This window comes from Lepidochelys kempii, chromosome 5, assembly GCF_965140285.1.
Source record: "Lepidochelys kempii isolate rLepKem1 chromosome 5, rLepKem1.hap1, whole genome shotgun sequence".
Lineage (NCBI taxonomy): Eukaryota > Metazoa > Chordata > Testudines > Cheloniidae > Lepidochelys > Lepidochelys kempii.
This window is the reverse complement of record NC_136384.1, coordinates 97,441,619-97,455,117: the sequence shown is the minus strand read 5'-3', so window position 1 is coordinate 97,455,117 and position 13,499 is coordinate 97,441,619. Positions and strand designations below refer to the sequence as shown.

Sequence of the window (13,499 nt, the reverse complement as noted above, 5' to 3'; positions counted from 1 at the left end):
TCTGTGCTAGTAACGGATTGGGACCCAACATATTCACCATAAATCCCTGCTGAGGATTGCAGATATATCACTGAAAGCCCATGGTGAATAGCACCAAAGGCCATTGACAAATCTCTGGAAATTAGCATGGACAGGTGATCTTCATCCTTCAGTTGATCTCTATCTTCAGCTAACACAAGTGTAGTTTATTTCTAATACACTGACTTGAAACAAGACTCTGTGAGATCAAAGAAATCTGAAGTCTTTAGACAGTGGCAAAGAAGCCTCACCATAACCTTCTTAGACAACATTCCCCAAACTAGCAGGTTCATAATTCATGTGTGCATATTTTCAGTGATTTCTTAAAGAAAACTGTCACCCTGTCCTCCAGACAGGAAACTGTACCACTTTTCACCAAGGGTGGAAATTCCACTTACCACTTGATCTACATTGATCTTAAGGCCAGCAGAGATCACTGATCATCTAGTCTGCACTCTTGCATAATTCAGGCCATAGCATTTCACCTGTTAATTCCTGTCGCAGAAGAAGAATTTATTGAATGCATCAAAACTAATCAAGTGTGTAGTTTAAACTAGAGCATAACTCTTAGAAAAACATCCAATCTTGACTTAAAGTAAAACTGCTAATGAATTTGTCACCTGCAGGTGGGGGTTGTATACAAAACTTGTATACAGCCATCCCTTAAGGGTGAACACCCTGTCAGTATAAATACTGGCCTTCCACACTGAGGGACTTATTCCTGTGAACTGGTCAGCTCCCTGAACTTCCCTTCAAATTAGTGTGACTGAGACTCAAATCTTCACATCATAGAGGCCACAGTTTGCCTAAGAAATTATAAAAATTACATGGGCCAAAATCCTGCAGTCATTTGTTTCTCAGGTAATGCTTCAGTTGAAGTCAGAAAGGATTCAGGATCTGGCTGTATCAGAATATATATATATATATATATATATATATATATATATATATATATATATATATATATATATATATATATATATGTTCATTACTATATAACTGCCAACTATCCCTATCCTGGTAAAGCAAACTTCTTTTGACACCCACATTCCCTCTCCTGAGAGAACTGTTTTCAGAAGAGAGAGATCAGGAACTATAGTCCCATTCCCAGAATAAAATACATATCTGAGGAGGGTTCCTTTGCCTGCCTCCCTCACCACCATACCCCTTCAGGAAAAAAAAAATCACATGATGGGCTTCACATTTCCCTGTTTTGTTACCTCTCCTCAAACTCCAATGCACTGCAGGCAGCTCACTTTGTACCATCATTTTTCCTGAGACTGAAACCAGAAAGATAAAAAAGCAGTAGGCATCAAAACAGAGAAAAGCTCCCACAAGTAGCAAAAGTTCAGAAAACTGTTAAGAGAGAATATTTCCAGAGTGATCTTCATTGCTTCTTGAGTCTGGCAGTCGGGGGTGATTTACAAACATAAACAGCCCAGTTCTTCTGGGCCAGTGTGCAGTGCTGGATTGAGGAGGGACAGGGAGAATATCTGGTGATGATTAAAAACCACACACAGTTATATTTTATACATTAGTTAACGTGGGAGTGAATAACCCAGGGCAGAAAGGAGCTGTGCTTCTGTGACAGCCACCGAGGGAGCAGCAAACCGGCCGTGGTGCTCTTTTTTGTGCATGTGTTTTCCTCTTCCCGCATCCCCCCCTGTTGTGATAGCTGTCGGTGCGCCCCTCTGTCTGTCTCTGTCTCTCTCCGGATGGGTCTCCCCCTCAGTGGTCCCAGCCGGGCTCCCAACTCGGGAGGCTTTTGATTGGCGGCGGTGCTGACAGCAGGAGGAGCTTCGGGTAGCCGGTGCAGCCAGCTCTCTGCTATAAGCTTCTTTGCAGCTTTCTCTCTCAATCTCTCTCTGCGCGTCCCTGTAACCGAGCAGTGAAAATTCACATTGGGGATCTGCTAACAGGCACAGATGTCATGTGAAAACGCACATGCTCTGCCATTCACACAGCCCTTCTTTCTTTCTTTTTTTTCCCCTGTTCCCTTTTTTTTAAAAAAAATAGGAACTCCTCTCCCCGCCCTCCTTGTAACTAACAAACCAACAACCACCATCGCTCCTGCTCCTCCTCAGTCCAAGTAACCACAAAAGAAATCTTTTGGAGCTGCTGGTGGTATTTCAGAGCAAATAGGGGGGAGGAGGGGCGGAAAAAGAAACACGCACAATTCAGACCAGCCAGCCAGACATTCCTTTTACATCTATATACACATAATACTTTCAAAACATAAGAATAACAACCTTGGAGGAATGATTTTCCCAGCAGAGCAGATCTACTCCGGCTGCAGCCTTCGTTCTTGCTGAGAGGGGATTTTTGTGATACAAGGTCCAAGCTGTTAGCTTCATGACTGCACTGAGCAGGGAATCGCCAACACCATGCGAGGTAAGGGAAGAATTAGGGGAATAAGGAGGTGGGAAGTATATTACTGGTGGGGGGTGTTGATTTCACAGAGCCAAGGCTTTTCTTCAGTTCCTTTTTTGTGGGTGTGGGGAATTTTGCTGCTTATGTTGTATAAAGTTTTTCAGTGATGTCTAATGTACTGTTTGTGATATTGATTTTTCTTTCTTTATTATGGAGGTGGCGCGACTTATTTAGGTTTGTACGGGGGAACTAAAACAAGCCCAAAGTAAACAATTTAGAAATGTTGGTATAGTTCACTCGGGCATCTGTTACAAGTACTTCTATATGATGATTAGCAGGAGTGTAATTTAAAGAGGGAACGCAAGAGCACTTCATTATACGGGAGGTTTCAGCTGGGAGTTAGGATTGAGAAGAGTTAAGTCTCCTTAGCATGTCCCGGCTTCCATTAATAGGAAGAGATGAGGAAACAGTCCCCTGAGAGCTGTTCGGAAATGTTTAGACACGTCTTATTTTGGCGTGCGTTGGGCATTCGTGTAGGTTCTCTCGCAGGTGGTTTGGGTTTATTTTAGGAAAGGGGGAGCATTTGGACGCTTTCTTTCCTGGCGTGTTGATGTGCCGCGTAGGGGGCACAAACCGGCTGCGAGGAAGGGGGTAGTGGCTGCTTAACTTCTGGTGGGAACTTCCATGCTCGCTTTGTTTTATTACTCTACACTCCCCCGCGCCAGCCCTGCTCAGTGTCAGCTGCCGTCACTTTGGGTCGACTGACCTGGGGGGGGGAGGGGTGCAGGTCACCGGTTCCCTGAGGGTGGTTGAGGGGCTGGGCTGTCTGGAAGCACCTGCTTGGTTGCAGAGATGGGCTCTCTCCGTTGGGGCTGCCTAGGTCTCAGCTCGCCCGTGCTAGGAGCCAGCAGCCCCCTTTCCTGTGTCTCCCTCCTTCCCCTGGACTTTCAGCTGACTCATTCTTCCATGGGAGAGGAGCTCCTTGCATTTTAATGGAGTCTTTGGCCTGTCTCAAAGCAAAGATTCCCCCACCCCCATCCCGCCTCCCCTCCTGTCTCTCAGCCCTTCCCAAACAGCCAGCGACGCTAGTAATAACACTTCATGAAGTGGCCCTCAGCCCTCCTCCCACCCTACCCAGACACCCCCTCAGCATCCCCCAGCCCGCAAGTTACTGAGAGGAGTGAAGACCCGAGGGGGAAGGGGGCAGACGGGGCGCCCCCGGTGCGGGGAGCAGCGTCCCCTGCGCACCCCAGCCGGGCTGTGGGTGGCCCTGAAATCCCGCTGGGATCGGCGGGAGGCGCTCTGGCGGCCTCTGCCCCCACGTGGTCGCCGGGCCGGGAGAAGATGCTCTGCCCCGCCGGGGCAGGGCGGGGGTCGGTGATCGCAGCTCCCGTGATCCCAGGAGTCCGCTGCCCGTCCCTGGCGCTGCCACAAGGCGGGGGGGGGGGGAGCTGCTGCTGCTGCTGCTGCTGCTGCTGCTCGGAAGGGCAGCGTGCCGGGGGCGAGGGGAAGCGGCGGGGGCTGGGGGACGAGGTGACTGGCAGCGGGTTTGCTGCGGGGCTGGGTGCTGGCAGGGGGTGGGGGTGCGGGCGCGGGCGCCGCCCGCGTGCTCTGCCCGTGGAGGCAGGGGGACTCCAGGGAGCAGCTGCTCTTTTTGCGCGGGTTGGCGGTGGGTCGGGCAGAGCCGGCGTTTCTGGGCCGGGGGTTGGGGGGGACGGGAGGCGTGTGCCTGGCGACGTGCTGTGCGCGCTGATTGGTGTGGCGGCCAGGAGAAGCCGGGGGGGTGTGTGTGTGGTGGTGGCTGTGTTTCCCTGTCGGCATCTGCGGTTGTCATGTGCTCCACTGACCCACTTCTCCCCGGCCCGGAAGCCAAGCACAGGGACCAGGGCAGGACCCCCGTACCTGGCAGATTACTTAGTGAAAGCTCCGCTCTCCTCCTCCTCCCTGTCGCTTTTCGTCACAGCTCGTGCCCCCTCGCCCTCCAGCAGCCCCTCTTCCTCCTTCTGGCTGCAGGGATCAGACGGTGCATCCCTCCGGAACCACCCGTTCCCGCTACCGTTCTGATGCCGGGCCAACAAAAGAGGGTTACGGCCTAAAGTGTGTGTGTGTGTGTGTGTGTGTGGCGGGGGAAGGAGAACAGTGTATCACTTCTGACTATTGATAGGAACCAGCCCTGTGTGCACATTTCTCCAGTGTCTGAGTTCCTCTCATCCAGCCCTGAAATGTGATGAGTGGAAACACAGAGACGCCATCGCTCCCTTACAAAACTTTTACATTAATTCTTCCAAATGTCTTATGCTGGATTTTAGGAAACTAACTCATTTCCCTGGTGGTTAGCAGAGCCGTTAGATCGGGCATCCCTCTTATTTAGAGGAGAAGGAACTGGCATTTGCACCGGGAAGAGCAAGGCGCTAGGTGACCACATAGGCTGGCAAGAGCTTAACAAAATTTAACTTTAAAAACCCCACCTCGAGTCAGTGAAATCTCTGGTATGCCACGTCTTTTCTACCTTTCATCTTTTAAAATGTTCTTCTTCTATGTCAACCTAGCAGATCATTTGCTAGTTACTGTGTACTTCATGTTCTGAATGTAGCCTCGTTTCTTGTTTAGGGTTTACGTTTTGTTTTGATTAAGGATGTAGGAGATAGCGGAGGGGTTTGTGTGTTGGGAATAAGCTCTTGAATGACTCTCTGCATTAGTAAACAGTCTGGGAAAACAATCTCCTCTCCCCATCTCTCCCCACAGCAGCTTCCTCTGTTGTAACTGAACAGCAGCTCATCAGGGTCCTTAACAGGTTGTAACATTAATGGGAGAGTTGCCTCCAGTGTTTCTTCCACTTGCTGTATGGTAAATAATGTAAAAACAAAATCCTTTGCAGTGGTGTTGCAGCTGTGCTGTTCCCAGGATATGAGAGAGACGAGGTGAGCGAGGTAATACCTTTTATTGGACCAACTTCTGGTGGTGGAAGGTTCAAGCTTCCCAGCTACAGAGAGTGGGCTTCCACCACCAGAAGTTAGTCCAATAAAAGACGTTATCACACCCACCTTGTCTCTAAACCAAATCCTGTCATTGCCTAAAAGAAGTCAATTTGATTTCCTAGAACAAAGGAACGTGCCGTCTCTATCCCTTGTTCTTTTCCCAGGAGATCGGTGACCCCTAATGTCAGAGGTATCCAGACTGACTGAGTGAGTGATTCATGGGAATGGTGAGGTGGTGCAGACATGTCAGCAAACTTTGCAGTGCCCGTACCAGCATTTCCCACTGGTCTGCAGCAGGATAGCCACGTTCCCCCCATCAAATTCTGTCAGTTTGACGGAGGACTGCCAACCCAACCCTCCTCCCACTAAGGGGAATAAGATAGAGTCCTAATGTGTGTGTTAAATACATTTTATTCAATACTTTTAAATTGGGTCTGCGTGGACTTTAAAATACGATGGTAGAGCACCAAACCCGCCCCCACAAGCGATCTATTGTTATGCGAAAGAACGTTACCTAAAGAGTGTTTTCAATCGAATATACATAACGACGAAACGAGATGCAATCTTGTGTGGCTTTAAGGTATTCGTTTAACTCAGTGGGTTAATATCAGTCCCATTCCATGTTCAGTTTTGTTAATACACGTTTATTTAATGAATAGATTATTGACTTTAGCAAATTGAAATAATATTGCAGGACTGTAAAACATGCGTTTGCGGCTTCTTGTAAACTACATATTCTTTTATTTAAGAATAATTTATTTTGGTTCACTATTAGAAGAGAGAGCACCGTCTTTAACATGAGATCTTCAAACTTTCCCTGGCGATTTGCAGTCCCACGCCATTCCGTTTAGAGTATTAAGTCTGCGATGCATGCATGCTTGTCTAAAATTTCCCAGACTAAAAATTTCCATCGAATGCCCCAAACTTGGAACAGCACCTCCATATGTCTTTACAGAATTATAGTCTGGGAGTCAGCCCATATCCATAAAAGTACATCTGTGTTAAAGTCACACTTAAGCAGTTATTAACTACCTTACAGACATTGGTGATCTGATACAGACAATTATTTCCTCGAGTGCTTATAATTTTAGTTTAAGTCCTTTTAAGAATACTCAACGCTGATTTATTGCTGAACAATATTATGGGACAGTAGCTGGAATGTAAACATCATCGTGCTTTAGTCACTGTAGTTGTCATCTTTAGTCCATCTCTTTCTTTTTTACTAGAAATCTCAGTCAATATAGAATATGTAATTTTGGAATTTATAAGGGGAAAAGGCTAAAAACTGCTAGAAGTATAATGGTGATGTTACCTTTATAAGGATGTACAATATATAGGCGTAAGACTCATATGAGACCTTTGAACTGAAGAAGGTTGATTTTTAGATCTGAGATAAGAACACTCATATTTTTCTTAGTAAAAGAGGCTTTTTATGTGCACTATTGTAAAAGCAAGGTGGTGTTTGGATTAAAAAACAAACCAGAAAAAACACTTGTTTTGTTTCCTGGATATTTTAAATTTGATTTATAATATCATTAAGCAAATTATGAACATTAGTGCATTTTAACACATTTTAATGGGGTGGGTTGTTTTTTGTTTGTTTGTTTTTCATATAATGCAACTGAGTCTCAGTATAGAGAATTAACAACTGGCTAAAAGCCATGTCAAGTCACAACTAATTTTATCTCAAGTATTTACAAACACCAAGATTATGATCAGTTAGTCATTTTGTTAAAATTACATGTAAACAGTGTTGCAAAGCACAACATTTGTTGATAAGTAATATTTAAATTCTCCATTGGTATCTCAGCAAACAGTTAAATCTAGTATATTTCAAAGGAAAAAACCCTCAAAACTCTAGAGTTTAGGTACTTTTCCAGGTTTTGTTCTATGATTTACTTTTAGTGAGCTGTAGCTCACGAAAGCTCATGCTCAAATAAATAAATCTAAGGTGCCACAAGTACTCCTTTTCTTTTTGCGAATACAGACTAACACGGCTGTTACTCTGAAACCTTTTTTTTATTAGTTTCAGGACTGGGCTGTGAAATAATACATTACTTTATACAGTTATTCTATTTTCACAGTTTCACTGAAATATTCATGAGCAATTAGGAAGGTGTGAATTAAACAAATCCAATCTACAGTGTTATTGAGGGAGTTTATTAATTAGCATGTAAAAAGTGTCTGGACAACTGAGAAGCATGTAATTTCCTTAAATTTAATAGATGGATGCAGGTAATTTTATAATTGTATTAAGGTAAAGAAAATAATTTTCTTTAATTACCCCCAAATCATGCATCTCTGCAATATGATAAAAATTAATTTTGGAAAGAATGACAAAATGCAGTCCTAATTAATTGACATGAATATCTACATAAATGTAATAGTGTATTACCTATGCAAGTTCAATGGTAGCACAAACTAATATTGATTTTAATGAGTAGGACCAGACCCCAACAGAACTGAAATCTATATTTGAGCTGGTCACAATGTGTTTAATTCTTCAACTCTTACTTAGATAAGTAGTTCTGACTCATATGAGTAACACTCATTGCCTTCAGTAGGGCTACTTGCATGAGGAAGAACCATTTACACCAGTAAGAGCTTGCAAGATTAGGCCTTAGCGGAACGCAATTTGGCTTTACTGATAAGTTTTGATAATTTTCAATAAACACTTAGATATGATGAGACCATACTAAATGGTAAAATATTACTCTTCTTTTTTCATAAAAATGCGAATGTTAATGTTGATAGGTAAATGACATCCCTCTCGTTAAATTATCATAAGCAGAAATCAAGTCTGAAAATTGAGAGATTATTTTGATTTTTAAACCATTTACTAATTCCACATGATGTCACATATGTATGTTTCTTTGCAATAACAATAGTGTTTATATTAGATTGTACATATGGAAGTGCTGTATTTAAAATTTAATATAGAATCAGATTTCTGTCATAATTAATTTCTGAAACATTTGTACATCCAGATTGGTAAAGATTTGTATTTCCTAACTTTGTTTTATGAACAAACTCTTTTTGGTGAATATTTTTCCAGTGATCAGCAATCTCATACTTAATTTAAAATGTATATTTAAAAAGCATGGACTACATAGGACTGTGAAAATATAGAGTATATAGGACAGTGGAAATTCATTCTTCTCTGTTTTGAAAAGTGCCAAGCACAATGTGAGTGCTACCAAAAATAAATACATTGAAAAGTCATCATCATCATCATCATAATATGACAACTAAATTTCCTGTTTTGGAAATATAGGTCCTGATCCTGCAACTTTTGCTCATACTAGTTGTCCTTACACAAGAAGCACCACTGAATGCAGAGTTTTGAAGCTTTATATTTGATAGTAAAATATATCACTAATCTTAGGATGGGGGAGGAAAATATGTAAGAGGGAAAACAATCTCTTCACAGGAGTTACAACTCAGAATTCCTATTATAAAACAGGTTTCAGAGGAACAGCCGTGTTAGTCTGTATTCGCAAAAAGAAAAGGAGTACTTGTGGCACCTTAGAGACTAACCAATTTATTTGAGCATGAGCTTTCGTGAGCTACAGCTCACTTCATCAGATGAAGTGAGCTGTAGCTCACGAAAGCTCATGCTCAAATAAATTGGTTAGTCTCTAAGGTGCCACAAGTACTCCTTTTCTTTTTATTATAAAACACATTCCCATCCTAAGCAGAAAGTCTTGGGGTTGGCATAGGAATCAAACACTATATGACATTGACATGTGCCTATTAGGAAAGTATAGATGAAATATATCTTTGATAATATACAGTCACAGTAACTACAATTTGCCATAATATGTGTGCTAGTTATCTAATGCTGGAAAACAAAATCAAAAGAGAGAATCCCAGTCTGCCCAATAAATCATTTCTTTTTTTCCTGTTTCAAGTGAAACAATGAATTCACAGAAGACAAGATTTGTGCTATGAAATTGAAGGATGTCTGCTTTGTAGCTAAAGACAAAGGAAGTACACAGGAATAAATATTGATTGAACTAATCATCAGATGAATAGAAATGAGCTTTACCAGTGCACCAATATAATAGGTTATGTTAACTAGCCCTTTCGTAGCCCATATGCTGCCCTTTCAACCTATGACCCTATCCATTCAGCTCTTAATGAGTGAAACCACAGGTGTTATAACGGCATTTATGGTAAATCATGCTAAATATAATAGTTGTATAAATAACTAACATGAACTCTAAAGGAAATGTAAAAAGTGACTCAAAGGAAACATTGTAAAAATGTTAAATGAAACATAACAATAGAATAATAGAGAGAATAATAATTAGCAATATTTGTACAATGTTTTACTATTTTAAGGTGCTGTCCTAAACATTAATTACTGTAGGACATAATAATAAATCTATTTAATCAACGTTATATGTTTTAAATTACATTTGTGTTTTGACTGGATGAATTTATACTTAAAATCAGTTCCTCCAAAGACTAGTTTTAATAGCTTTAAGAATTTAGTCCAGTTGGGGATTTCCTTAATGTTTTTTATATATGAACTATAAAAGTCACTATTATTCTGTATGTTTTAATATACCGTCCCAGTTTTATTACCTCTGCCTACTCTGTTTTCAGCCCTGGCCAAGTTAATGGAGCTACTTAGTCAGATACCACACAGTGTGAGTAACAGTGGCAGAATCAGGCCTATAGTATTTTGGAGACAATCATTTACTGTTTTATTTCTAATATTCTCATAAGCATATTGAAAATACCCACTAATTTCAACAGAAGTTTTCCAAATAGGATTAAGTATCAAATATGACACTCAGTTCCTAATCCTGCAGAACCTCACTCACTTAGATTTTACCTACGTTAAGTAGTTCTATTTAAATAATATCTGGGAGTAAGGAGAGCAGAGTTTGGCCCTGTGTGTTTTTCCTTCTTTTTCATTGAGGCCCACTTTTTTAATAGAGCAGAAACACACATACTGTGCTTTACTTTGCCAGAAACATATTGCTGAAATTTATGCAAACAGAATGACAGCTGTTTCTCTGCTTCCAATACAAGTATATAGGCTAATTCAGTTTGACATAAATGTGTTTACTATGGTGTTAATGATGAATTATTTTGATGAATTGGCAATTATAATGTATCTAACAACTTTTAAGGAAGGACATCAGTGAATTTCATGTACCATCCAAAATTTAAATAACTTTAGAAAAAAAAACATTAGTTATCTCTGACTGTATCACAGACGTTTCAAACAATGTACTCAATAAAGAGTGAACATCAAGCAATTGTGGTTATTTGTTAGATGAACTCATTTTGATTCAGAGATGACCGTTTTATACAGTCTGGGCCAAATCTTGTTATCTTGGACTTTGCTTTTGTGAGTAGCCCTGTTGGATTCAAGGGACTGCTCACCTGAGCAAGAAAGCTGCATTTGACACGGTATACCGTATACCCACGTGAAACCCAGTGGTCTGGGATTGTAAGAAATGTGAAAGACTATAAAGATTTAGAGGGAATCAAAGTTATAAGAAGCATGTTGTGATAACAAAGCTTGTTGCACTGAGGGTTTAAGCGGAATCTCCTTGGAGCCTCAATCTGTTCCGTACTCTTTAAAAATGAAATGAAGTTGGTAGCTTTCCAGAACAAGAGAAGCTGTCAAAAGCTCCACATTTTTTCAGAGGAGCTACTGTTAAAATTTCAAGTATGCCATTCTAAAGCAGTGCACTCTGGCCTCCAGGGTGCTCAGAAACAAAAACCTGAGTGTATTTAAATCTTTTTTTATTATTATTTCCTCTAAGTGCACTAACTGCTCGCCACATTACAGACTGGGTACATATTCAGCTTGGCCAAATTAACCTCTCTTAGTACCAACACTTCCTTGAACATAATATTAAAGCTGGAAGCTATTATAGGTAGTTACAGGAGTGTAAGTGTGGCCAAAAAGCACTATAGTTTTGTCACTGGTTAATGTGTATTGCAAAATGAATGTTTTAAACATACGCTGGGCGAATGTTAAAAGTGTCTCTGCCAGGCTGCGTGTGTGTTTCAAGAGATCTCACCACAGGTATGAGCTTCCTTGTGGTTATCCATGACCAACTAGAAGGCTTCCTAAACTTGCTTGTCTAGAAACTGTTCTCTTTGAGATTGTGTTATCTGAAATGTCAGTTCACAGGAACCAAAATTGCTCTATATTCTTTAGACTAGCATTGGCAAACAAGTCATGCATTCTCCTTGCATTTCATTCGTCCCCGCTTTAAGGCATCTTTGTATTCTAAAAGTTTCCTTACTCTTATGAGTACATCTTAAGATGTTTTCTGAATTTTGTTGAGTGAAGGTGTTTGGGGGGGTGCAGCAGAAGAAAAAAATAGATTAAAAGAAGTTGTTAAATTACAGTTCAGTGTACTGTCAAAATAATGAGCTGTCGAGAGGGTGGCATATATTTTTGAATAGGTTGATCTTGGTCTCAAATGAAATTATAGTTCCACTAAAATAAATCTCAAGTGATAAAAGTAAAAAAATTAAAAAAAAAAAGGCTGCTTACAGATAAGTAATACTTAAATACCCAAAGCATTCATAACACAATAGGAGATAAAGTTCCGAACAGAACCTTTGAAGAATTAAATGATTAGGATACATTTATGACTTGGATTGTCAGTGGAATGAAAGAGGAAGACTTGTTTTATGTAAGTTATACATGTTGCAGAATAGAACTTGAGCTTGGATAATGAGTGTTTTCAGATAATATGGATTCTGGTGTTCAAAGGTACTTATTTTGAGAAAAGTGGAAGATGCAAGGACAGGGGGCCCAATTCTGCTTCCATTGCAATAAGTGACAAAATCCTGCTTATTCAAAGGGATTAAGACTAGGCCTTTAACTAGAATAGTGAAAACAGCATCAGAGGATGAACATGGATAGAATTTACAACCCACTTTTTAACAGACTCACTTAGGAAAGGGATGACTGCATATACTGTATATGAACAACAGTAACTAAGTCAACATGTTGTTTTAAGGATAACAAGAAGGATTCTAGCTAAGAAGTTATAATAAAGAGACATTTGTCTCTTGGTCTTCCATTTTATGAAAATGTGCCTGGTTTTATTAAGTGGAAAAAACTTCTAGCTGGATCTTTTTAATTTAAGACACTGTTAGAGAAGTATAACTATTCTTTAGAAAACTTCATGCAGCACTTCCAGTGTTTGTTTTCATGACCACTTGTTAGTGCTGATTTTGTTTGCTACAAGATGTTTGGAAAATAAAACATTACAAATCAGGTCTTAACTATATAATCTAGACATAGTTAAAAGGATACTTGTGGGGTTGCCTTTCGTTGATAGCTGTCTGGGAGAGAAATAAAACAGTGGTACTTGTTTCTAGTTACTCAGAACTACTATGAAAAACCATCCTGACAACAACATGTAAATTTTTTTTACAATATAATTATGTACTAGAATATGCTTGGTATTAATTTATACTGCTGCAAATTTTAATTATGAGTTTGGGAAAAAAAGCCAGATTTGCATATCTTTACCCAAATACAGGGGAATCAAGAATGAGCAAATGTGGTAGTCTGGTAGCACAGAGAAGCGATGACACTAGAGAAAAACATTAGGGAAGGGGGCACAGTGTTTTTCTGGGGTCATATTTTTGAGAAGGGAACCTGTCTTTGGAGCAAGTCGTATTGATAACTTATTTTAACATGCTTAGGAATATATAAGGTAGCGATCATTATCCTGTCTGGGTATGCTTGAAAAAATATTTAACTACCATCAATGATTGCCATCAACTAACTGCAAATCAGACTTCTTCCATTACGATTAATTCCACTTTGCCAACAAAAATGTACACTTTCAAACATTAAGTGCTCCGTTCAAAATATAGAAAGCCAAAATAACAAAACAAACAAACAAAAAATCCCAATCAGATGGGTCAAAATAATAAACTATATTGCACCACCAGTTTTTAAGAAGAAATATCAATTGAGATCAGTGGAGGGCTTTTGTAATAATTGGGCTTACAAATTTACTCAAATTATAAGATCATCTGTAAAAAGTATGTAAACATTTATAAAATGTTACAATAACCTAAGATAGCTAATGTTAATTTTAAAAAGTACAGAAAGGACTAAATTAGTCTAAACAAAAA

At 40.3% G+C, this 13,499-nt stretch overlaps 1 protein-coding gene across 1 annotated transcript in view; it reads left to right on the top strand.

Moving 5' to 3' along the window:
• Positions 1-2,375: 2,375 nt before the first annotated feature.
• Positions 2,376-13,499, top strand: part of RORB (RAR related orphan receptor B) — a 208,152-nt gene continuing 197,028 nt past the window's right edge. Inside the window, exon 1 of the mRNA XM_073346242.1 lies at positions 2,376-2,409. Within this exon, the coding sequence (XP_073202343.1) occupies positions 2,403-2,409 (7 nt within the window). The 5' untranslated portion in view covers positions 2,376-2,402. The remainder of the gene's footprint in view (positions 2,410-13,499) is intronic.